Source organism: Protopterus annectens, chromosome 13.part0 (genome assembly GCF_019279795.1).
Source record: "Protopterus annectens isolate FY-2018-M chromosome 13.part0, PAN1.0, whole genome shotgun sequence".
Classification (NCBI taxonomy): domain Eukaryota; kingdom Metazoa; phylum Chordata; order Ceratodontiformes; family Protopteridae; genus Protopterus; species Protopterus annectens.
This window is the reverse complement of record NC_056747.1, coordinates 1,127,228,644-1,127,256,141: the sequence shown is the minus strand read 5'-3', so window position 1 is coordinate 1,127,256,141 and position 27,498 is coordinate 1,127,228,644. Positions and strand designations below refer to the sequence as shown.

The 27,498-nt window shown below is 43.2% G+C and overlaps 1 protein-coding gene across 6 annotated transcripts in view; it reads right to left on the bottom strand.

The window, feature by feature from the left end:
- DBF4B (DBF4 zinc finger B) overlaps positions 1 to 27,498 on the bottom strand; it is a 235,744-nt gene that overhangs the window by 27,949 nt on the left and 180,297 nt on the right. For all 6 annotated transcript variants that reach the window (XM_044055101.1, XM_044055098.1, XM_044055096.1 and 3 more), the window contains one exon: positions 119 to 161. In XM_044055101.1, coding sequence (XP_043911036.1) covers positions 119 to 161 — 43 coding nt within the window. The remainder of the gene's footprint in view (positions 1 to 118; positions 162 to 27,498) is intronic.

Sequence of the window (27,498 nt, the reverse complement as noted above, 5' to 3'; positions counted from 1 at the left end):
AAATTTTCAGAATTTTATGCCCTTTTTTCTATCTTGTGACAAAGTACTTTGTCAACCTGATTCAAAGAGATTCTATGTTCAGTTAACAGAACTTTTAAAATATAGAAAGTGCACAAACCTTTCAGAAGTCTAGAGCCTGGTACTGAAGTTCTTGGCTTCTCCTGTGCAATAAAGAAACAAACACTTGAGACAAACCATGATTAATGCATAACAAGCAGCAACAACACATTAACTATTTGATGCCACTGATACGGGAAGAGGGTGCTGCTTACCAACTTGCTTACTAAAATGTGGAGGTGGGCTTAGTTTTCGCAAATGAAGAGGGGTTGTGGTAGTTGCTTATTCTCATTTTATTCATCTACATAAAAACAGTTAAGTACTATGGCAAGGTGTACACCACATTTATTAGTTATAAATCAAGATAGTAAGACAAAAAAGCCACAGGACTGATTTACTCCCCAGTCACCAACACGTGCAGCTTATGTAAAAAAAATGCTCCTCAAAAATCACAAAGGTGGAGTGTGAAGCCGATGCTGCCATGGTCAAGACAAAATAAAATATGGCTGTCTCTTAAGTTTACAATACAACCAGCAATGAAGTGTTGCATCTTCAGAGGTCATTTTTCTGGCAATAACCCTAGTTAACAGAAAAGAACACATCGGAGTAACCATCTGTAAACTGTAGACATACAAGCCAAATATTCAAACCAATGGAACAAATCATCATGGAAGTGATAAACAGGGGCATGGGCAACCTACAAACAATGGACGGATTCCTTTTTGGTCTTAATTGAAGGTTATGCCTACTTAATCTGGTAGACCCTCTGAGAGGGTCACCAATACAAATGATGTGGGTATCTTGACCTAGTCAGGGCATTAACTACAATACCCCACAGCATTGCTGTCCAGCACTCGGAGCAAGGCATGAATCCCTACACAACTTGCTGGATTGCCAGCTGTTATACAGGCAAGACACACAAAGTCAGGATCAGTGAGACCACGTCCATCAAGAGACCAGTAACTAGAGGAGTACCCCAGGTCTCAGTGTTGGACCAGTTCCTACTTGGCATCTATTTCTCGGAAATCAAGGCCAACATTCAAGGCCTCTGATTCACCAAGTTTATGGATGACTAAATTGGGAGCGGTTATAGACATCTAGCAGGAGGGTGTTACAGAAAAATGACTGGTGCCAAATACATGGCATGAAACTATATGCCAAAAATGCATTACTATGTGCTTTTGGGGAAAATGTCAAAGTTAATTATTTCATTAACAAAACACCCACAAGACTCAAGTAGTATGGGATCTGGCAACCTATGTAGACAGCAATCTGGCCTTTGATCAACATGTAGCTAAGGTAAGAAAAATCATTCTACATCACCAAGCTTATAGGCAAGGGTATGGCATCCAGATTCAAGTCACAGCACCACTTTATTCAGCCCTTATAAGACCCATCATTGATTATAATGCCTCCTTTCTAACAGTTGGAATGCCCACAAAAAAGTTGACCAGGAAAATTCAGGGCAAAAACAACATATCCTACACTAATCAGCTAAAGGCTAGGTCCCTGCAATTGGTCTTCTACAGGCTGTTGAGGTGGAATCTCTCTGCCTTCACTTGACACAAACAGAATGTTCTAGAGAGACAGAGGTGTCCCAGTGTGTCAGCGCTATGTTTACATGGAGGGAAGCCTATTCCACGGTTCATCCATGATTTGTCAAATAAAACCTTTAAAAGTGTATGGAAAATTGCAAATTAACCCCTGGTCTGCCTCCCCCCCCCCATATCCTATATGGACTAACTGTCAAGAAAAGTATTAAAGTAGCAACCTCCTTGCAAATAGTACAGTTGTGTAAAATCCAGATGTCCTCTTCACTATCCCAGTACTCTTTACAGCAGCTTCTTTACATAAGGGATCTTCTGCCAAGGATAGCCCAACACCCAGCCAGAATGCCAAAGCCATTAGATCTTCAAGGCACCATATATGCTCCACACACAGGGTGTAGGGCATACAGGTGATGTGCAGAGGCAAATACTCAGAACTGAACTGCCTCAGGAAGTACAAAATATCCTCAGGGACAAAGAAAATATGTATATCCAGGAGGAATCTCAACTCCTCACTACTAACTAAACTAGAGTCTGCCAACAAAGTTGCCAGATTCGCTGCTCACCAAACTTAAAATCATGTTGCATCATTGTCTTTCACTAAGATACCTAAACTAGCTGGAATTACCTCACCAGCTTCTACTCTCTCAACTACAAATAATTCACTCCATACTATACCTGAAATCTTTCTGCCCTAACCTAACTCGCCTCATCTCTCAATATTCCCCCAACTAGGTCCGTGCATAGCTCTGACCTTAACCTTCCTTAAATATACAAACCTAAGACTAAAAATTCGACTGCAACCTCTACAGCTACGATCCTATCATGGAACAAATTATCACTAGAACTCTGGTCCCTTAAGCATCCAAATCAATTCAAAACTGCCACTAACACCCTCCAAACTCACTGGTCCTGCCTCTGCATACATCTTCCCTGATCTAGCCCATTAATTCATATGTAATCACCAAAACTTCAAATCTTTTTAGCTGAGAGACCTCTTCAAAGTATCACTCTTCTCCATCTCGTCTCCATTCCTAATGTCACATATCTCATGAAATAACTACATACACTTTAAACTCTTCACTGTTTGAGAAGGTTCGTATTGAATAAATTCTCTTATGTATGCTTTTTTTCCACCATTATTTTTCTGACAAAACATTTCATTTTATGTACACATTGTTACCCACTGACACTTAACATAATATAACTGTGGAGCTTTTCTCCCCGGGCCTCTGCTGAAAAAGGGATACTTAGCTCAGTCAGACTAACCCCGTCAACAAATGTAAAATAAGGAAAATGAAGTAAGGGCTCTTCGGACAGGGGGGCAGCAAAACAACATAGGCAAGACCTAGAAACAAGGCAAGAGGAGGGAGGGACCGAATACCAACAGTGAAGACAAGAATACCTACTACTATAAGAGTTTACACATCTGTACTTATGTCCTTCCATATCACTGTTACAATATTCTTTACAAAGGGGACAGTACAATATTCTTTACAGAAAGGACAGTACAAGAGCCAAGGTGGAAGGAGGAGTGCACAGAAGAGCCCTTTACAAACCCATGCAGAATAGCCCTGGCAAAATCCACCCTGACCCTGGGATCCAATTTATAATGTTATGAACAGAAGACCAAGTAGCAGCCTCAAGAATGGAAATGCTGTCCAAACCCTTAAAAAGGCACCAGGTGAGGCCTTTACAGAAAACAGAGACATTTGCCATGAAAAGTAAAAAAAAGAAATGGACTTAAAAATTTAAGTTGAGACGGCTTGCTTGGAAACTACCAAGCCCAAAATACTGGGATTAAAAACAAAGTTGCTCAGATTTGTGAATTTCCTTTATTTTATCCAAATACCCAAGCTGTCTATGCATTTTCAGGGTTTAAAGCACCTTCACACTGGCAGACTGTAGAAGAAAAAAGGGAAGAAAGTGGAATAAACTGATTAAGGGACAACTCAATAACCACCCTGGGTATATGAGGATTAGTTTAAAAAGACACCCAGTTTCTGTGAAAAAAAAAAAAAAAAAGAATGGCTATGAAAAAGTTCAGTTTTGTACCTACCATAAATGTAGATGTCCGACAGATATGCAACTGCAGTCATAACATATGGGTTTGTCCTGCCTCAGGCAGCCCTCGGTCGGCCGGATTCCAAAGTCTGGGTCCGACGTCGGCTGATGTCGCATTTCTCTCCGATGTCAGAGCGGCTGGAGTATATAAGCATCAGCAGACGCCATCTTCTTCAGTGTTTCTTGCCCCAGATGCCAGGTGCCCTCCAAGGAAGGCTAAAATCAAATTTGTAAAACAAAAATAGGTTTCCAGACAAATAAGTAAGCAATAAACAGATACACCATAACAGATGTCCTCAGCTAAGAATAACAGGGAGAGGAGTGGACCCAAGGCATAGAGGGGAAGGAGGGAGGGAAAACCCGACTGCAGTTGCATATCTATCGGACATCTACATTTATGGTAGGTACAAAACTGTACAAGAATGCAACTGCAGTCATAACATATGGGTTGAATACCATAGCTTAGCTGGGGGAGGTGGTATGCTCTAGGAAAAGGATGGTGTAGCTAGCAATCCCTGCAGGACTGCCGAAGCAAAGCCTGCTCTGGATCTGGAAAATAAAGGGAGGTTGTAGTGTTTGGAAAATGTATGCACGGAGCTCCCATGTAGCAGCTTCTAGAATATCCTTTGTAGGCACCCCTCTTAAGAAGGCTGTGGAGGTGGCTGTAGCTCTGGTAGAGTGTGGTCTGATATTGGCTGGCACACTCTTTCCATGGAAGGAATAACAATATCTGATGCAATGTCCAATCCATTTTGAAATGGTCGGTTTGGAAATTGCTTTTCCCTGTACTCCAGGAGCGTAAGCTACAAATAGCTGATCGGACTTCCTACTGATCTTGGTTCTGTCGAGATAGTAGAGAAGTTGTCTATGTATGTCCAAGGTATGCAACAGTCTTTCCCCTTTGTTTTCAGGATTGGGGAAGAAAGTAGGCAGGTGAATTGCCTGATTTAGAGAGACCCTAGATACCACTTTTGGCAGAAAGGGAGGATTGGTTCGTAAGGAGACCCTGTCTCGGTGGAAGATTATGAAGGGTGGTATTGCCATTAGTGCCTGTAATTCTGAAACCCTTCTAGCTGAGGTAATGGCCAGCAGGAAAGCTGTCTTCCAGGATAGAAATTGTAAATCCACTGAAGCTGCTGGCTCGAAGGGAGGTAGAGTCAATTTTTCTAACACAAAATTGAGATCCCAAGCTGGTACTGGTGCCTTTCTTGGAGGTTTTATATTCTTGATCCCTCTAAGAAATTGCCTTAGCAAAGAATGTGAGAACACAGGTGGGTCAGTATTGTATCTAGCTGAGATAGCTTTAGCATGTATTTTTATGGAAGAGTATGAAAGTCCCTTATTTAGGGATTCTGCCAAGTACTCCAGAATGAGTGGAATGCTCAGTACTGATGCATCTTGACACTTGTTGGTATTCCAAATGCTGAAACGCTTCCATTTGGCTGAGTAAGCCCTTCTGGTGGATGGTCTGCGGGCTTCTGTTAGTATCCGCTGAACTTCCTTGGAGAGAGATAAATTGAGGTTATTTATGTGATCTTCCAAGCTGTTAGCTGTAGAGTCTGGAGGTTGGGATGAGCTGTCCTGAAGTTGTGTTGAGTCAACAGTTGAGGCCATTTGGGAAGGGCCCACGGTTTGTTGTGACACATGCTCCGTAGTAGTGGGTACCAGTGTTGTCTCGGCCAGTTCGGAGCTATTAGGATTCCCTTTGGCTGCTCTGCTTTGATCTTTAGTAACACTGTGGTCATCAGTGGCAGAGGTGGAAATGCATAGATGACTAGGGAGCTCCAGTTGAATGAGAGAGCATCTATCTTCCATGCTTGTGGATGATTTGTCCTTGAGCAGAACTTTTGTAGCTGATGATTGAGTTGGGAGGCAAATAGGTCTACGTCTGGCCTGCCCCATGCCGAGGTTAGTTGTGCAAAGGTGTCTGGATGTAACCTCCATTCATGTGGGTCTAGGAAATTCCTGCTTAGACTGTCCGCCAGAACATTGTCTCTGCCTGGAACAAATTGGGACTGTAACTGTATGTTCAGACTCAGTTATTTTTCCCAAAGATTCATTGTTAGCCTGCAAAGGGGGTAAGAGTGAGTACCTCCCTGCTTGTTTATGTACCACATCACAGTGGTGTTGTCTGTCCTTATTAGAAGGTGGCCTTGATGAAGTTGATGTCCAAAGGCCTCGATGGCATGCATTACTGCCAGCATTTCTTTTTGGTTGATATGCAGATGTTCTTCCTTTGGATTCCATTGTCCTTGAATGCATCTGCCTTCCATGTGTGCCCCCCCATCCATGGCCTGAGGCGTCTGTGGTAATGGTCTGTGTTGTCTGAGGTTTTTTGAACGGCATGCCTGTATTTGACTGACTTGCTGAGGCCCACCATAGAAATTCCTTTTGAAGGCATGGAATGAGTGGGATAATTGCTTCTAGGTTGTTGTGCTGAGACCATAAGCTCTTTAGATACCATTGAAGTTTTCTCATGTGTAGTCTTGCTAGTGGGACCAGGAGAATGCAAGATGCCATGAACCCCAGGACTTGTAGGAATCTCCTTGCAGTCATCTGGGAGAGTTTTGCTAAACTTTTAAAGTAATGAGTTAACTGCTCTTGCTCGTCTTCTGTCAAGTAGGCCATTTGAGAGGCTGTGTCTAGTTTGGCTCCTAAGAAAGTTATTTGCTGGGATGGTAGAAGTCTTGACTTTTGAAAGTTGACCGTGTACCCCAAAGCCTGTAGCAAGTGTATGACATAATTCAAGTTTTTTGTCAAGGTTAGTTCGTTGTCCGCTTGTATGAGGCAATCGTCCAGGTAGGGGTAGATTTGAATCCCCTGGAGTCTGCAATGAGCAATTACTGATGCCAGGCATTTCGTGAATACTCTGGGTGCAGTAGATAAGCCAAAAGGCAATGCTGAGAATTGATAATGCTCTGGCCCTGCAAGAAATCTGAGGTATCTTCTGCAGCTGTGTCTGATAGGGACATGCAGGTATGCCTCCTTGAGGTCCAGAGTAATCAGCCAAGACCCTTGCCCAGCATGGGAAGGAGCTGCTGTAAGGTCAGCATTTTGAACTTTGGTACTATGAGAAAAGTGTTTAAAGCGGACAAGTCCAGTATCGGTCTCCATTGATTTTGTTTTCTTGGAACAAGGAACAGTCTTGAGTAAAACCCCTGACCTTGTTCTTGTTGAGGCACTTTTTCTATTGCTTTGATCTGAGCCAGCAGAGAAATTTGCTTGATAGCCTCTGCCTTTTGATTTTGTGGAAGATTTGGCATGCCTTGTTGTCTTGGTAAGGTATGAAAATAGAACCTGTAACCATGATCTATAATGTCCAATATCCATTTGTCTTTTATCAGTTTGTGCCAATTTTCTGAGAACAGATAACTTTCCTCCCAAAGGGGCTTGTTTTTGCTCCTTGGTCGGAGAAGTTAGAGTCAAGTCATTGAGATTGTCCCTGAGTGACAGGGGAAACCCCTGTGGTCACTTCTTTGGTTGGTTGCCATTGGCGTCCCCTGTAGGATCCTCTATATTGCCCTCTGCCACGGGCACGCCTGTTCTTGCCCCTTTGAAATTTTTCAGGATTTGGGAATGACCAGTTTTTAGAAGGCCAGTTCCTGCTGAACCTGGAGAAAATCTTTGACCATCTGAACTGACTTGGCTTTTTCTTCAATGGTCTTTAACACATCTTTAGCATTATCACCAAAAAGTTTGTTCTTTTCCAAGGGAGCATCCAGTAGCTTTGCCTTAACATGATCCGGTAAGGGTTGCTCTTTTAACCATGCATGTCTACGAATGACCGCTCCTGTCATAGCTGCCCTACATGAAGCTTCCAATGCATCATATCCACACTGCAGAAAATGATTACTAACCTGCTGAGAGTTATGGACAGCCTCCAGCAAAGACTTCCTATCTAAAGGGTCAGGAGAGGCTAATTTTTTCTGTAAATCATCCAACAGGGAATCCTGATATTGAAACATATGAATCAGACAATTGAGAGCGCTCATAGTTAAGGTTGTAGAGGTGTAAACCTTCTTACCCCATCTCTCTAAGGACCTTGCCTCTCTGTCGGAAGGCAAAGGATTTTTGGAAGTGGTAGCAGAAACCCCCTTAGGCCCCTGGGAAATAGTTTCCAAGTCTACAGCATGGGCCCTAAAGAAATGAGAATGGGTTTCAGGGACCCTATAGTATCTGTCAGGCTTGACAGGAGCCGGGGGCAGAGAATCAGGGGTAGCACTGGAGTCAGAGTAAAGGTCATCCAACACATCAAGCACAGGAGGAATAGCTAAGGGTCTGTGTTGTGGCTTTTTAAGGAAAGTTCGAAGGCGCTTCCTGGAATCAGAAAATTCCTGACCTTGCCACTAGAAATGCTCCCTCTTGGGATGCAGAAATTCCCCAAAAGAAATATCCTCAGGAGGAGAGGCCGAAGGAATGGAGTCCTCTGCATCCAAATCCTCGAAAGTCTGAAAAGGGGGTGCCTGGGATTCGGAAAGCACAGTCCCCATAATCCTCATCTGAAGAAAGGGGGTCAGGTGGTTTCAACCCTGGGCCTCTTATCAGGAGGAGGCTGGGATCCTCTCTCAGGATGGGCCTGGGAGCCTCTGATCATAGAAATTAGATCTGCGGCCAAGGACCTAATTTGAGCTTCAGGGTTAGGCTGAGGCGAGGTTTTAGCAGAGTGATGCTTGGCCTGGCTTGCTGCCTTAGCACGTGTGTAGGCCTTGATAGACAGACATGGGAGGCCTGGCAGCCCCATATGCAGGGGTAACCTTATCCACAGCAATAGTCTCGGGCATTTCCTCGGTTACAGTATCCGGAGGGAAATCAATAATTGGCGTCGGTGTGGACTCCGGTGTCGGAGGTATCGGTAGTGCAGTGTCTTCGGTTCCAAGAGGTGGAATACCCGCCTCAGAGGGAACCGGGGCACTCACGGTAAGTTTTGGCGTGGAGTCTGAGGAAGACGCGGGCCGAGGTCGGTTGGACCCGGTCTTTCCGTTTTTTAGAAATGTGTAGCCGGATGTTCCGATTGCATTATGTAAGCAAACTTTTCGCCAAAAAAGTCTTCAGTGAACTTCGCCCGGCGCCTGAGAGTGCACTTATTGAAGCGAGTACAGGCGGCACAGGCCGAGACGTCGTGGTCTGGGCCAAGGCAGGGGAGGCAGTAAGAATGGAAATCCTTATGAGGTATTGGTTTACCACAAGACAAAATTATTTACTTTTTCAGTTAATTCTGACATCGGCTGAGGTAAGAAAAGGTCCCCAACGGGGTACTTAGCTTTTTTGATGTCTTCGGTTTCGAAGAATACAGGAGCTGACCGACCGGCACTTGCGAACTGCTTCTGCTTCGGGCACCGCGCGGCAAGAAAGACTGAAGAAGATGGCGTCGGCTGATGCTTATATACTCCAGCCGCTCTGACATCGGAGAGAAATGCGACAGCCGACGTCGGACCCAGACTTTGGAATCCGGCCGACCGAGGGCTGCCTGAGGCAGGACAACCCATATGTTATGACTGCAGTTGCATTCTTGAAGGACATTCTGAAGTTCAAACACACTCTTGGAAGACTGTCACACTCTTGGAAGACTGTTCTGTTGGCCCCCACTTTAACAGAGTACAATGGTGTAAGGAAGCTGAACTATGAGGTTCAAAAGGAGCCAGAGTCAATTTTTAAAGTACAAAACTGAGGTCACAAGAAGGCAGAAAGGGCTTTCTGGGAGGCCTGATATGAAGGATGCCTTTAAGAAATTGCTTGAACTCAGAGGCCAAAGGAGGTGTCAAGGGCTGACTAGCAGTGATTGCTGAAATATGAGCTTTAACTGAATATGCCAACCCAGCATGGAGCAGATCACAAATGAGAGAAAGAACAGTTTTGTACCTACCATAAATGTAGATGTCCGATAGGTATGCATCTGCAGTCATAACAAACGGGTTGTCCTGCCTCAGGCAGCCCTTCGGTCGGCCGGATTCCAAAGTCTGTGTCTGGCCTCGGCTGATGTCGCACTTTCCCCGACGTCAGAGCGTCTGGGGTATAAAAGCATCAGCCAACGCCATTTTACTCAGTTTTTCTTGCCCCAGGTGCCCTCTAAGAAGGCTAAATTTGGATAAATGCAATAAAGTTCCAAACATTTGCAAAATTACATACACACACACACACACACACACACACACACACACACACACACACACACACACACACACACACACACACACACACACACACACACACTAATAGATCCCCCCAGCTAGCTAAAAGAGGGGTAAGTACCCTAGGAATACCACAGAGGGGTAGGAGGGAGGGTAAACCTGACTGCAGATGCATACCTATCGGACATCTACATTTATGGTAGGTACAAAACTGTACTATGTCCTTCAAGGATGCATCTGCAGTCATAACATATGGGTAGAATACCACAGCCAATCTGGGGGAGGAGGTACTAAGAAAAGGATGGTGTAGTTAAGATCCCCTGCAGGACTGCAGTAGCAAAACCTGCTCTGGACCTGGAGTATAAAGGTAGATTGTAATGTTTGTCAAATGTATGCACGGAGCTCCAAGTAGCAGCTTCTAAAATGTCCTTGGTAGCCACCCCTCGTAAGAAGGCTGTAGTGGTGGCAGTGGCCCTTTGTGGAATGAGGCCGGATGTTTTCAGGAACTGTCTTTTCATGAAAAGAGTAACAAAATCAAATGCAATTTCCTATCCATTTTGAATAGCTTGGTTCAAGGATACCCTAGATACCACCTCTGGCATAAAAGTAGGATTGGTTCTTAGTGAAACTCTGTCCTGATGGAAGATAAGAAATGGCTGTACTGCCATTAATGCTTGTAACTCGGATACTCTTCTTGCTGAAGTTATTGCCAGAAGGAATGCAGTTATCCAAGACAGAAACTGCAGATCCGCTGATGCTGCTGGTTCAAAAGGAGGAAGTGTTAGTTTCTCCAACACAAAGTTGAGATCCCAAGTAGGTAGAGGGGGTTTTCTTGGAGGTTTAATATTTTTGATCCCTCTCAGAAATTGCCTGAGTAGAGGGTGTGAGAAGATAGGTGGGGATCCACATTGTATGCTGCTGAAATTGCTGAGGCATGAATCTTGATGGAAGAATAGGACAGGCCATTGTGGAACAATTCTGCTAAGTATTCCAGAATGTGTGTCATGCTTGCCACAGTCACATCTGTGACTTGATGTGCTCCAAATGAGAAATCTTTTCCATTTAGCCGAGTATGTCTTCCTTGTGGAAGGCCGGCGAGCTTCCATGATAATGTCCTTCACTCTCTGTGATAAAACATTTTGTTTGGGATTTAAGGAATTTTCCAGGCAGTTAGCTGCAATGTTTTCAAGTTGGGATGCATGATCTTGAAATTGTTCTGCGTCAGAAGAAAAGGCCATAGGGGGAGAGGCCATGGTTTTGCCTGTGACATGCTTCTCAATAATGGATACCAGTGTTGTCTTGGCCAGTCTAGCGCCATCAGAATCACTCTTGGCTGTTCCTCCCTGATCTTCAGTAGAACCTTGTACATTAATGGGAGAGGTGGGAAGGCATATACTTTTAGAGCTCTCCAGCTGAAAGAGAGACAGTCCACCCTCCAAGCTTGTGGGTGGTATGTCCTTGAGCAGAATGTCTTCAGTTGATGGTTGATGGGGGAGGTGAACAGATCTATCTCCGGCATTCCCCATGCCTTTGCTACGAGTTGGAAGATGTCTGGGTGCAGCATCCATTCGTGTGCATCCATGGTAGTTCTGCTTAAGCTGTCTGCCAGTGTATTCTCTTTTCCTGGCACGAACTGTGACTGTAGTTGGATATTGAGTTTCAGGCATAGTTCCCATAGATTCATAGCCAGCCGGCATAGAGGGTAGGAGTGTGTGCCTCCCTGCTTGTTTATGTACCACATGACCGTGGTGTTGTCTGTCCTTATCAACAGGTGGCCTTGTTGGAGGAAGGATTTGAAAGCCTCGATTGCATGCGTCACTGCCAGCATTTCTTTTTGGTTTATGTGCATGCGTAGCTGCCCTTGAGACCATAGGCCTTGGATACATTTTCCCTCCATGTGTGCTCCCCATCCTCGGTCTGAAGCGTCCGTGGTGATGGTTTGTTTTGTTTTTGGTTTGTTGAAAGGCAACCCTCTGTTGGACTGGCAGGCCTGTGCCCACCACAGAAATTCCTTTTGAAGGCAAGGAATGATTGGTATCAAAGTTTCTAAACTGTGACTGTGTTGAGACCATACACTCCTTAGGTACCATTGTAATTTTCTCATATGCAGCCTGGCCTGTGGTATCAGAATTATGCAGGATGCCATGTAACCCAGGGCCTGCAGGATTTTCCTTGCAGTAAGCGGAGTTTGTCTCGTCAGAAACATGAAGTAATCCGGAAGTTGTTTTTGTTTTTATTCTGTGAAAAAGGCCATTTGGGTGGTTGTGTCCAGATCTGCAACCCAAAAAGGTTATCCTTTGGGATGGAACAAGTCTTGACTTTTGGATGTTGACTGTGTATCCCAAGGCCTGTAGCAGGTGGATGGCATAGGCCAAATCCTTTATCAAATTTTCCTTGTTGTCCGCTTGTATAAGGCAGTCGTCCAGATATGGGTAGATTTGAATCCCCTGAAATCTGCAGTGTGCAATTACTGATGCCAGGCATTTCGTGAATACTCTGGGCGCAGTAGATAAGCCAAAGGGCAATGCTGAGAATTGATAATGCTCTGATCCTGCAAGAAATCTGAGGCGTCTTCTGCAACTTGGTCGAATAGGGACGTGCAGGTATGCCTCTGAGATCTAGAGTCACCAGCCAAGACTCCTTGCCCAACATGGGAAGAAGTTGCTGTAGGGTCAGCATCTTGAATTTTGGCACGAGGTAAGTATTCAGTGCGGACAGGTCGAGTATAGGCCTCCATTGATTTTCTTTTCTTGGTACAAGGAATAGTCTGGAGTAAAATCCTTGGCCTTGTTCTGAAAGTGGTACCTTTTCTATAGCTTTCATTTGAAGCAAGTTGTTGATCTGCTTTAAAGCCTCTGCCCTCTGATTTGGTGGTAGGTTTGGCATTCCGTTTCTTTTTGGCAAAGTGTGGAAGTGGAACCTGTATCCTTTGTCTATTTGCAGTGTCCATGTGTCCCTTGTAATATAATGCCATTTTTTGAAAATAAAGCAAGCTTTCCGCCCAAGGGTGCGTCCAGTTGAGCCCTGGTAGGCGGAATCAGAGTAAAGTCATTGAGCCTGTCCTGGTGTAGTAGTTGTTGTTGCTGCTGTTGCACTACTTCTCTGGCTGGCAGGTTGCCACTGACGGCCTCTGTAGGAGCCCTTCGATTGGCCTCTGCCGCTGGGGCGTCTGTTCCTGCCTCTCAGGGCTCTGTCCGAGTCTGGAAAGGACCAATTCTTAGTAGGCCAGTTTCTGCTGAATCTCGGTGGTTGTACTTGCAGGAAATCCTTAACTGTTTGCACAGATTTTGCCTTTTCTTCAAACTTTAAGACCTCCTGAGCAGAGGAGCCAAATAAATTTTGTTTCTCCATTGGAGCATCCAGGAGTTTAGCTTTAACATGGTCTGGCAAAGATTGTTCCTTCAGCCAGGCATGCCTACGAATAACTGCCCCAGTCATAGCTGATCTAAATGAAGACTCCAATGCATCATAGCCACATTTTAAGAAATGATTACTAACCTGCTGAGAGTTGTGTACCAAATCCTGAAGGGATTTACGGTCAAGGGGTTCAGGAGAAGAAAATTTCTTATTCATTGCATCTAACAAATACTCTTGGTACTGTATCATATGAAATTGACAATTTAATGCCCTGACAGAAAGAGTTGCAGAAGTATATACCTTCTTTCCCCATCTCTCTAAAGCTCTAGACTCTCTTTCAGAGGGTAGAGGATTTTTGGCAGTGGCGGCCGCAACCCCTTTAGGGCCCTGAGAAATAGTTTCTGGGTCTGCAGAATGGGCTTTATACAGATGGAAATGAGAATCCGGTACCCTGTAGTATCCATCAGGTTTGGCAGGGGCCGGAGGGAGAGTATCAGGAGCTGTACTGACATCATTGTACACATCAATTACATGCAAAACAGGAGGTATAGCTAAGGGCCTATGTTGAGGCAAATGTAAAAAGGTCCTTAATCTTTTTCTAGAATCAGAGAATTCCTGACCTTGCCATTGAAAATGCTCTCTCATGGAGTGTAGAGTCTCACCAAAGGAAAACTCTTCAGGAGGGGAGGCCGAAGGGATAGATTCTTCAGCATCAGAATCCTCATAGGGCAAATAAGCCTCCTCCTGGTGGTCTGACAACTCAGATCCATCCGTGGACTCATCTGAAGAGTGTGGGTCAGAGGGGTCAGTCCTGGGCCTTTTGTCTGGTGGAGGGTGAGAGGCCCTGTCCGGGTGTGGTTGTGAACCTCTAATCAAAGAAATAAGGTCCTCTGCAAGGCTGAGGATCTGGGAACTAGAGGAAGGCCTCTGGGAGGTAGTCTTGGGAGGCAAAGCTTTGGAAAGCTTAGCAGTTTTAGCCCTAGAAAAGGCCTTAATGGACATGGAAGCAGGGGGCCAAGCTGCCCCACGTGCTGGAGTAGAAATGTCCAAGGGTATGGTGTCGGACATTTCCTGGACACTGGTTTCGGTAGGTAAGTCGGTAGCAGACTCAGCCGGGGCCTCCCGGGCCGCGGTGGTCGGTTGAACGGTTTCAGAAGAAAGAATGTCCGAGGACTCTGTTTCGGCCGAAACAGACACTCGCGGTAGGCCTTACCGTGGTTTCAGCCGAAACCGCGGGCCGTGAGTGTCGGTCCTTGTCCTTCCGTTTTTTCACCAAATGTGAAGTCAGAGTCTCTGACGGCATTTTATATGCAAAACTGGCCCCAAAAAATTCCTCTGCAAACTCCGACCGACGTCTAAGAGTTCGTCGGTTGAAGGAAGCACAGGCTGAACAGGCCGATACGTCGTGGTCTGGGCCTAAGCAAGGAAGGCAGTAGGAATTGAAATCCTTATGAGGTATTTGTTTCCCACAAGTTAAACAATTATTTACTTTGACATCGGCTGAGGCAAGAAAGAGTCCCCAACGGGGTACTTAGCTTTTTCAAAGTCTTCGGTAGCTGAATTCACTGGATCTGACCGACCGGCACTTGCGAACAGCTTCTGCTTCGGGCACCGCGTGGCAAGAAAGACGGAGGAAAATGGCGTCGGCTAATGCTTTTATACCCCAGACGCTCTGACGTTGGGGAAAGTGCGACATCAGCAGAGGCCAGACCCAGACTTTGGAATCCGGACGACCGAAGGGCTGCCTGAGGCAGGACAACCCATATGTTATGACGGCAGATGCATCCTTGAAGGACATCCATATGTGATCCTGATGGTGAGAGTGGCACTGGAGAGTATTGTCTAAATGGAAAAGACTAGATTAAAATAAAAAAGGTGCCTAAAAGGAATCATAACTCACAAACCCCCAGGTATTGCTGGATAAGAGATCCCTCATTTTGTGTGAGACGATTCACTTTTTGAACACCAGACTAAGACAAGTGGTACAATGGATATTGTACAGACTGCTGGAAGGAGTCTGAATGAGCAGTTTTGTCTGGATATAGGAAAATCTGTATTCCTCAAAACCTGCAAAAAGCAATGATAGGACAGGAGCTTTTGTTGAATATCTTTGGAGCAGTAGAAAACCCAAAAGGCAAAGCAAAGAAGTGAAAATGAGAGCAAGTAACTGGGAATTGTAAACATTTTCTGAACAGAGTGAATGGGGATGTAGCATGCATCCTTAAGGTCCTGAGAAACCATGGGGGCCTGCAGGAGGAGGATGAGACAAATAGGTCTGAAGAGAGCATGCAGAAAGAAGGGACCTTAAGGGAGGTACTGAGCAGAAAAAGATGCATAACTGGTCTCCACATACCCTTCTTATGAGTGACCAAAACCAAGCATTCTGGAGTAAAAGCCCTCTCTCACTTGGGTGGGTGTAACAGGCTGAAAGGTGCCCTGATCCAAAAGGACTGTAAAACCTCTGAGAAATGAGAAAGATATTCTACTGGTGGTTGTGGAATGCCTGAAAGGCGGGATTTGCAAACCTATACCCCCTGACTAATGATAAACAGCACCAAAGAGTCTGAGGTGATCTGATGCCAATTGGGAGGAGAGAGGAGGCAGAGAGACAAGGGAACGTAGCCAAGGAGGAGGCGGACAAATGTCAAATAGAGACAGACTTGTCCAGAAAAGAAGGCTTCTGAATGGATTTATTAGGGGGAATACTCAGACCCCTTCTTACATTTGGGAGGTGGATTGAGTCTGCCTACAAAACAAAGGCAGACACAAGGGTAATTCCTCTGGAATTTAGGTACAAAGGAGAGACAAAAAAATGGTTTGGCTTTCTGCAAGACCTTACCCTTATCCCACAGGGTCTTAAATAGGTCATCAGCAGCTGCCCCAAAAAGAGTTTTGTTATCAAGAGGGGCATCCAAAAGTTTGGCTTTAATTTCAGGTAATGCCTGAAGACACAGATGCCTCACAGAATCACAAGCAGCAGCCCTGGGAAGAGGCATCAGCTGCATCATAGCTCCATTTTTATGGAGTGACTGACCACCTGGGAAGTGAATTCACAGGGAAACCACCAAAGCCTTCCCATCAGAATTAGGGCTCTCTTCCCTTACTAAAATCTGAGTAATCCTTCAGTCCCTTAGAAATAAAATCAGTCAAGGTTCTCCCTCAACATCTGGAAAAGATGTTGAAAAAGCCTCAGAGGATGTGCGAGAAGCTGGACCCATGCTGGCCCTCTAACAGGGCCGCTGCAGAGGACTCTGAGGTAAGCTCCAGACAGTCTTCAGGGCTTTCACTACCTTAGAGATGTCCAGGGGAGGCTGGACAGCAACAGGCCTGGTGTTTTTGGTCTTTTTCTTAGCAGAGCCTCGGGATGGGAGGAATCCACCACAGCACCTTCTCGCCAACAGTTTAAGTCATTGCTCCTAAATGTATATCGATAAGGAAGATAAGACTACATAGGGTCTTGGGGAAAAGCACTTGACAGATAGAACACTAGTAGTGGGAAGCGCCCAAGCAAAGAAAAAAAGGCACTAGTTGTGACGGTTTTTTATGGGAAATCTGCCTTCCACACGGACATTTTCCCCTTCTTGGACGACAAAACACAAATGTACTACAAAACATGAAAAAGATAAGGAAACCCTAATGGAGCACAGAAGATGGCTTGGTAACCAGTACAGCAGAAGGGAGATATGAGGAGCAAAAATGTGACATATGGTTCCTATAAGATCTAAAGGCCTTGGTATACTGGTTGGACAGTGGGCTATCCTTGGCAGGAGATTCCATCTATAAAGAATACTGCAACAGTGATGTGAAAGGAATCCTTAATTACCTCTACTAACGTGCCACCCCCTCCCAGACACCCAGGATACTCTAGAACCAAATAGTTTGATGTACATGACTAGGCTTGGAAGGGTCTTGGTGGTCATTAGACTATTAACAACCCATGAACATTAAGTATAGCCCTTTTCCATTCTTTCTGAAAGCATGGATCATAGCATTTGCCACCAAATGAAACCAAACAATAAAAGAATGCTACCACAGCCTCTTGAGTAGGACTGCACTGTTGTAGCCGCCTACCTACGATCTCCCTAGCACACTAACCATCTTCAAACTTTCACCACACATCCCTACACCAGCACTAGCCAACCTTTTACCCAATACTTAACCACCCAGCAACAATGCAAGGTAGGAATAAAAGTTAGACTTAATCTGTTGAAAATAATTCATCCAGTCTGTAAAATATCAAATGTACCCACAGAAACATCACCAAAGCAGACATTTCTGAAAGAGCAAGTTTGCCTATACTCTTTCCCTAGACAAACATGCTACTTGAATACTACATGTCAGAGATCAAGCTACTTCAGGGACAAGGCATCTTCCCCTTTAAAGTTATGCAAACCCACAGCTACAGATATTGAGGAAAAGTCAGAGACCTGCAAAACTGTCAGTTCTTGTGGCAGACTTCACATTTCAGTGTGTATTGACAAACTGTATCATTACATTTGAATTCAATGGCAGTCACATTTTTCCCAAATATGTTACTAGACAACGAGCACACTAGTACCCCTTCCCTCCAGCTCAAAAGCACAGTATTCCCACACATTCAAACTCGTATGGATTGGACTTACTCAGGCTTCTGATTACATAGAAAGTGAAATGGACATTATCAATTCAATAAGTACTGGTAATTCATCCAAATAAGCATATGCTCTGTGTAAACAGAGTGAACACAACAGATGCATACCATATCAGATCTACAAAAGAAAGCACAGTATTCTCAGCTACACTGAATCAATGTATTTTTCTTCAACTCCTTGTGTTGTGCGTGTGCTGGACAAGGAAAGCTCACCCCCTGTACCTGCAAGTCTGACCCTTATTAGATATGGGGTGTACAGTGTTAATGAGCTAGCTACAGTGATTTACATTACATATGCTATACAAACTCCAGATTATTCAGTCCGAAAACAGATCTCATGGAAGTTTTGCTGTGAGACAGCAAGGTTGGTGTGGTGTGCGTGTATTCTTTAGGTCATTTGATGAGACACTGTGCCAGGGTACAGCTGCATTCACAAGTCTCTTGGATTCTCATTTAAAATATCACTCAGACTCCCTGGAAATATTTTGTGGGAAAGGAATTTTGCTTAAACCTAAAAACTTTGGATCCAACAATTTGTTTTATTCTTCATCTCAAGTGGATTAAGCAAGTCTGAAAGGTCTAGCGCCATTCATGCAGGCTGCTGGGGAAATCATAAAGGTATTCAACTACTTTCTTCAAGAGAAGAATGAAAATAACAGCACTTGGAGAAAAATCTGCAACTGCCAGACAAGAAATAACATTAGGATGTACTTTTGCTACAACAGCATAGAGCCAAGAGAGAGTAGACATGCACGTTAAGTTGATTTCTTTATTTACTTGTATCTTTTTAAATCAGGACAGTGCATTGATCTTAACTCATTACAGCTGAGGGACGTCTCCAGGCATTTCTGCAGTTACCTCCTACTGCGCCTCTAGGCGTCAAATATTGCCTGTTCATACTTGCATTAATAATTCCAAAACCATGCTACATACAAGGTATCAGTATTTTATCTTGAAGCATACATGATGGCAAGCACAACTGTATTCAAATATGAGCTATGCCAATTAGTATTTGGTAGAACTGTGAGGTGATAATATTTTAAAGACTGAAGCCACACCCACTGGGAGTTAAAGGTACATACTTAAAAGAGCTCTACTGGAGGGAATGAGTTAGACCATTTGCAAGCACAGCCCAAGAAGAAAAGAATAAAATAAAATTTTTGGACCCAAAGCTTTTAGATTTCAGCAAAATTCCTTTTGCACATCAAAAGTTAATAAAAAAAAAAAAAAAAAAAAAGAGAGCTAAATGCTTATTTGATGAGAACAGAATAATTTATAATGCAAGAAATAACTAAAAATGGGCAGGCTTTTGAGAAACACCCTCCATTACCAAAGGCTCTGGGTATGTGCAGAAAGTATACCAATGTTACATTTACAATAATTGTAGATGTTCAAGTAGATAAATGTTGCAATAATGATTCTTGGGGTCTTCCTGCCATACATTAGCTGGCGACCAGTCCAATTCCCAGAATCTTTGCACCACCCCCAGCAGACTAACATCTTAAGGACCGGCATCTGGACATCAGGGTACAAGACCATTGGTGCCATCTTCAGGTCTTTCTAGGCCATGGTAGTCAGTCCAATGCCAGAGGACAGCACAGCCCTCCCAGTTGTCTAAATCTTGAGAGAGGGGGACTGTGGACTACAAAGGAGAGGAAGTGGGTACAGGAGGGGAATGATGATAGGTTTAGGATACCCATCCATAGGAGAAAAAAACTATGGGAGTAGGTATTGCAACACTGAACTACTCAAAACTACAGTTACTGCAACACCTGTACTATGCTCTTCATAGCCACGAAGCAGTATTAATTATTGGGAGGACTATGCTACAGATTGGGTAGTTGACTGTCTGAGGGCCCCTGGGACAGAAGACTCTGGAGAACAGTAGTAGAAAAACCTGCCCTAGACCTGGATGCAATGCCTAAATAACAGTGCTTGCTAAAGGTGTGGACAAAAGACCAGGTTGGCAGCTTCCAAGATAGCCCAAGTGGTGACACACTTTTTAGGAAGGCAGTGGCCACCACCCTGTATCACAAAGTGCACTCTCTCAGAAGTTGGTAGTTGCTTTCCATGATGAGTATAACAAAAAAGGTAATACATTAGCTACCCATTTTGAATCTGTATGTTTGGAGACTAGCCTGCCTTTTCCCCTCTGCAAAGGCCACCAAAAGTTGATCTTCTCTACTTGGAAACTGTGTCCTGCTAAGGTATCAACAATATATCAGTGCACATCCTGGGACAGCACTATTTGGTAAGCTTTATTCTAGGGATTATGGAAGAACATGGATAGGTATGTATAGCTTGGTTTAAAGAAAACTCTTGACACTACTTTGGGCATGAAAGAGTTAGCTCTCAGGGTAACTGTGTAATACAGTGAAAGTTTGTTGGCACATCAGGGCTTGCAGCTCTGAAACCCACCTAGTTGAGATTTCTATAAAAAGGATGGTCTTCCATGTGAGTATCTTTAGAGAGCCAGAGGCAGCTAGCTCAAAAGGTGGTAGGATAAGCTTTTCCAAAAGTTGAGATCTCAAGAGGGAACAGGATTGCTCCTGAGTGGTCTCACGTGTATTACACCTTTTAGAAGCAGTTTCAAATCGGAATTAGTATAGATAGTGAGGAAGGTATTCAAATAAAAATGGCAGATCCATGTACCTCAATACTTGAAGAAAGGCTCTTGTTAAATAATTCTGAAAGGTGTTCTAGCACTTGATTTATGCCACCTTTAAGTGGTATCTAACCTTTGGCCTGGCACCAAAGAGAAAACCTTTTTCCACTTTGGGAAGTATGATTTTCTGGTAGTCTCTTGCCTCTCAAGATAGATAACTCTTCAGCAGAATAAGTTGCATTCTTTAGTGTTAAAATTCAATCTTCTAGACTCGAGTGTGCTCAGGTGCAGATGAATGACGGACTCCTTTCATTGTGTGAGTAGATCCATTCCCAGGGAAAGAATAGAGCATCTCCTTGCTGAAGGCTAACAGAAGGGCGAGAACCAATGCTGTCTAGGCCAGAAATGTGCTATGAGTATCACACTTGGCCTGTCTCACCTCCCTTGAAGTCAAGAGTAACGGAAGGAAGGCATACACAGGAAGAGGTCTGTCCATTTGAAAAAGGCATCTGCTCTCAAACATCCCCGTTTGGTTGGTTCTGGAGCACTATCTTTTTAATGGAGAAGAGGCACAGAGATCTACATTGGGGTATCCTCACTGATGCATCCGATCTTTGGGTCCAGAAGGTCCCTGCTAGGACAGTCTCTTATGGTGTCCTGGCCCACAATGTAGGATACTATTAACAGCTTTAATCTGTGTCAGAAGCCATACCTTTATTGCTAGACTACACAAAGTGCAAGAATGTATTACACCCTTGTTTATGTAACAACTGTGTTGCTGTCCATCCAGATCTGAAGTGTTCATGTAGTCAGGCTGTTTTGGTAGGTTTTTTTTTTACAGCTAGAAACACTGCCATTTATTTTTAGTTTATGTGCAGTTTCCTTTGTTCTGAAGTCTAGATTCCCTTCACTTTGAACTATCTTAAGTCTGCTCCCCAGGTTATGTCTGATGTGATATTTGTGTCAGACTCTGGTAGACAGAAGCTTAACTCTGGGTTCTACAGAACGCACCATTTTCACCAGAACAGAGAACAGTTCCTTTTTCAAGCAGGGGAAGAGAGTTTTATAATAGCTGTGAATGTTAAGTATTTTTTTTTTTGGAACCATTAGAGTTTCCTCATCTGCAGCTTTGCAAGAGGTACATTAAGATGCAGGATGCCATGTAGCTAAACACCCTTAGAAGTTCCTTTGCTGTGATTGCCTACTTTTTAAATAGGTTCTGCAGTGTGTTTTGTCAAACAGGAGACCTTGTCTTGGGGTTGGAAGGCCTTTTGCTGTACTGAGCTCATTAGTGACCTAGAAAGAGAATTTTTTCTATGGCTGTAGTTGAGACTTGTAGGTTGAGTGTGAGGCTTACTTTTTGGAAGCAATCCATGGTGATATGGAGGGCTGTCTGAAGTTTCAGGCTGGCAGTCATCCAGGTAAGAGTAAATGTGAACTCCTAAAGTTTTACAATGGGTTGTAATTGGTGCTAGACATTTGCTGAATAGTCTGGGTGAGTAGGTAAGCCAAATGGTAGTGAAACACTCCTGCCAGAAAATTAAAGTATTTCCTGTACTCCTTGGCTAAAGGAACACGAAAGTAGGTGTCTTTCAGTTCAAGAGTCAATTTACAGACCTCCCTGGAAGATCACCGGCAGTAGTTTTAGCAGGGTTAGCACTTTGAACTTTAGTATGTGAAGGAATTTGTTTAGCTTTGAAAAGTCCAAGACGGATCTTCAGGTGCCTTCCTTTTTTGTGACCAGGAATATTCTTGAGCAGAATCTTGTTCCCTCTTGTGGGAGCTGGCTGAGTGGACCCTTGGGGGAAGAAGTCCTTCGTCTTTTTGGGGCTTTGGTATTCCTAGAAAGAACTAGAAATGTTCGGCTGAAGACCCAAGCAAAACGAACACTATTAATGGAAATGGAATTTGTTTCCCCACACTTAAAGCAGTTATTACTTCTACAACTGGGTACTTGTATGAAAGAGTGGAGACAACTCTGGAAAAGTAAGCCAACCGGACATACTATATGCATTAGATAAATTGAGCAGCATGTCAGGCTGCACAAAGCTAGTAAGAACTGAAAATGGTGCCAACGGATGCAGTCTAGCCAGACATCAGTCCTCAGAAATCTGTTGACACGGGATGATACAGAGACTTTGGAAATCAGGCTGGTCGCAGGCTTCTGCATGGCAGAATGATCAATTATTAGCACTGCAACAGTGTCTACAAAGATAAAGTAAACTTACTGACAGTTAAAATTAGCAGATAAAAAAGAAACATGAAAACTAAAACTTCTATAAAGCAAAAAGAAAAAAAAGTGTTTTCTGCATGTTGAGCAGAAACATGAAAAATAATAGAGAGAGAAACAAATCCAGAAGCACTATAGCAATAAACGGACAACCGGAATAACTTTACTTAAAATTTATTACGACATATATAAATAAAATGGTAAGCACTTTCGGCTGTGTAACACCAGCCTTCATCAGACATTTTTAAAAGTGCTACTATGAGCATTATATACTGTGTGCACTACGACCAATTGTTCAATTAATCAATCAACTCCACAGTTCATTCATTATTCATGATTTTAAAAAGTGGGTTTGCTACACCAAATCTGTTGTTGACTATTATAAGATTTACTAACACAATTACACATTAATAAACCATAAAATATTTCACAATACATTCACCATTAAAATACATAACCTAATATCTATATTTAAATCCTAATATATATACTGAATGCTATATTACCCGTGTATTATGAATTTTACTTGAACCCATTATTAAATGTAAGCCCATTCTATTGTAAGAAATTTGCTACATATTATTGAAATATATAAAATATATAAAATTCCACCTATCATTAACTAAATAAATTAATAAATAATGCCGATTTGATACATTATATACAACATATACATTATTACCTATTCAAGGCCCTTAATTTTAAAATACTAGTAATAGAGATGGAATCATTTAGTCCTGGAAAATGTGTAGCATTTAGATATACCTGCCACCAATATTCCTTGGATTCTAATATTATTTTTCAATGACCTTTTCTAGGAGATGGAACCACTTGTTCCAATACTATAAATTTAAAATTCTGCACTGAATATTGCGCTACATGTCTGTATAATACATTATTCTCCAAATGCCTACTGATGTCATAGACCTGCTCATAAATGCGCTGTTTTAGTTTTCGTTCAGTTTTTCCGATGTAATAAGCTGAACATTGTGTGCATATTGCTGCATATACAACACCGGAAGTGTTACAATTATACCTTCCTTTTATTTGTATTAAGGTGTTGTTAATAAAAACTTGTTCAATTTCCATAACATACGAGCAATATTTGCACATATTACATTTTTATTATTCCTTTTGAAGTACTTTGTAACAAGTGTTACACCAATCCTCCAGATTCCTATCCCTTTTATATATAATAGACGGCTGAGTTCCCAATAAACTTGTTAATTGCACATCCCCCTTAATAAAAATCCAATTTTTCATCACCAAATCCTTCTCTCTGAATCCTGTGTATAAGTGGTGATGAATGCTATATTTCCTTTATTAGGTAAACCTGTATTGACATTATGAGCATTAAAATTATTATTTTTCACAGCCCCTACTATTTGCTGTCCTGTATCATTTTGTTCAAATGACAGAGTAACTATAATTTCAGAGCTTCCTAAAAGCGGTTTATAAAATCCATTTTTCCTCTTCGTTACTACCTCATGTAATATACAACTGCTTAGTCTATTTAAAAACATATTAACTATATACTGACATTCCTCCATAAATTCATCAACAGACACCATACGTGCTGCATGCACCAGATGCCCTTTTAAAAAGTACAGTTTTGTACCTACCATAAATGTAGATGTTCGAGGATTCCATTGCTGCAGTCCTGACTATTGGGTATAGTCCGCGTCCCAGTCGGCCCGAATACCAGAGTATAAGGCTGGCGTCGGTCAGGGCGCATTAGACTGACGTCAGTACGTCAGGGTACTAATGCGCATGACCGACGTCATATCCTCAGTCTTTTCTTGCCCCAGATGTCAGAAGACCCAAAAGACAAGTCCCAAAACAACCTGCACCAAAAACATGTATAATATATACAACAATATATACATATATATATATAAAATATAAGCATGTAAACTCACCTACACAACCACCCCTAAACACAGAGGGGAAGGAGGGAGGTAGAATTGGACTGCAGCAATGGAATCCTCGAACATCTACATTTATGGTAGGTACAAAACTGTACTATGTTCTTCGTCTTCCATTGCTGCAGTCCTGACTATTGGGTAGAATCCCAAAGCAGAGGTAAGGGAGGCTGGCAAATTATAAAGTAGCAGGAGCTGACAACATGCCTTGTAAAACAGCTGTGGCAAAACCAGCCCTAGTCTTAGAGTATATAGGCAGGTGATAATGCCTAGAGAAAGTATGCACTGAACTCCAAGTAGCTGCTTCCAGAATATCCTTAGTTGCCATCCCCCTTTTAAATGCTGTTGAAGTGTCAGTAGCTCTAGTGGAATGAGGCCTTATTCCAGCTGGAATCTCCTTGCCATGATGGGAATAACAAAATGCAATGCAAAGCCAATCCACCTAGAAATAGTTTGTTTTGACACAGGCTTTCCCTGTGAACTCAAAACAAAAGAAACAAGTAACTGCTGAGACTGCCTAAAATTCTTAGTCCTGCTCAAATAATAACGCAATTGCCTGTGTACATCTAAAGTGTGCAAAATCTTTTCCCCTTTATTTTGAGGATCTGCAAAAGCGTAGGCAAATGAATAGTTTGGTTTAAAGCCACACTAGAAACCACCTTAGGCATAAAGGAAGGATTAGTACGTAATGATACCCTGTCCTTGTGGAAAATCAAAAGGGCTCTACTGCCATAAGGGCCTGCAACTCAGACACCCTTCTTGCAGAAGTAATAGCCAACAGAAAAGCAGTCTTCCATGACAAATATTTCAATTCAGCAGTAGCTGCAGGCTCAAAAGGTTGTAGAGTAAGTTTTTCCAACACAAAATTGAGATCCCAAGCAGGAGTAGGAGCTCGTGGGGTCTTATATTCTTGCCCCTCTAAGAAACTGCTTGAACAAAGGATGCGAAAACAAAGGTGGGTCACAATCATAGTGAGCTGAAATTGCTGCAGCATGAATCTTTATGGAAGAGAAGGACAAACCTTTGTCCAATAATTCAGTAAGATATAGAAGAACCACACTCACATTAGGCTCTGAAATCTCCAAATTCTTTGCTGTACTCCAAAATAAAATCTCTTCCATTTTCTGCGTACACTCTCCTAGTACTAGGCCTTCTAGCTTCCATAATCACATTTAAAACTTGTTGAGGAAGCTGAGACCTGCTGTGTTTCAACACAGAATATGCCAGGCTGTGAGATGAAGAGATTGAAGCTTGACATTGAGCAGATGACCGTCCTTCTGAGATAACAGATGAGGAATCAGAGGTAAAGGCCATGGAGGCTTCTTTACCAGACTCCGTGAAGTGGGTACCAGTGTTGCGAGGCCAATCTGGAGCTATCAAAATCATCCTTGGCCTGTCTTGTCTGACCTTTAACAGTACCTTTGGAAGAAGCGGTAGAGGTGGAAAGGCATACACATGAAGGTTTTCCAACTGAAAGACAGAGCATCCACTTTCCAAGCTGTGTGATGAAACCCCTTTGTGCAATACTTTGGCAGCTGGTGGTTTAGTGGAGAAGCGAACAGATCTATGTCTGGAGTTCCCCATGACACTGTCAGTTTCTGAAATACATGAAGATCCAGTTTCCACTCGTGGGGATCCATGATTTGTCTGCTTAACACATCTGCTAAGGAGTTCTGTGCTCCTGGCAGAAACCTTGCCTGAAGAGTTAGTTGCAAGCTCAGCGCAGTCTCCCATAAAATCATTGCTTGCCTGCATAGCGGATAAGAATGTGTTCCCCTTGCTTGTTGATGTACCACATGACAGTTGTGTTGTCTGTTAGAATCAACACCTGCCCTGGAAGAAGTAACTCCTTGAAAGCCATTAATGCAAACTGGACTGCTAACATCTCCTTCATGTTGATATGTAGATGCTGTAGTCTGGCAGGCCACTTGTCTTGTATCCACTTTCCATTTAGATGAGCTCCCCAAGCAATGTCCGAGGCATCTGTCGTTAGAATCTGACTTGCCTCTGGCGGGTCACAGAGAGTCCCTTGTTTAGGTGACATTCCTGAGCCCACCACAAAATTCCTTTTGAATGCAAGGTATTATTTGAATGACAGTGTCCAAATCCTGGCAGTGCTGTGTCCATACATTTTGAGATACCATTGTAGCTTCCTCATATGCAGTTTGGCATTGGGAAGCACCAGAATACAAGATGCCATGAACCCTAATGCTTGAAGGACTGTCCTTGCAGTCAGCACGGACTGATGAGATAGTTGATGGAAGTAAAGTGACAGACTCTTTTGTTTGTCCGGGGTTAAAAGGCCATCTGGGCTGCTGTATTCAGTCTTACACCCAGAAAGCACATGTCTTGAGAGGGTACTAGACTGGACTTTATTTCGTTCACAGAATACCCTAGGCATCTTAGCACTGCTATAACATATTCCAGATGCTGTAGAAGGTCTTCCTTTACTTGAGCCAGAATCAGGCAGTCGTCCAAGTAAGGATAGATTTGAATTCCTTGAAGCCTGAAGTAAGCTATCACTGGAGCCAGAACCTTTGTGAATACTCTGGGCGCAGTAGATAAGCCAAAGGGCAATGCAGAGAACTGATAATGAGAATTTCCAGCTCGAAACGCAGATACTTTCTGCAACTTAGCCTTATAGGCACATGAAGGTAAGCTTCCTTGAGATCTAAAGTTACCATCCAGTGATCTTTGCCCAGCAGAGGTAAAAGCTGTTGTAACGTCAACATCTTGAACTTGGGAATGTCCAAAAACGTGTTGAGGAGAGATAAATCCAAAATTGGTCTCCACGTGTTCCCCTTCTTTGGTACAAGGAACAGGCGAGAATAAAATCCTAGGCCCCTCTCTGACACAGGGACTGGCTGAATGGCCCCTATGTGAAGTAACTGTAAAACTTGCTTGTGAGCCTCTTTTCTTTGTAGAGGAGGAACGTCTGGCATGCCTTTGAAACGGGGC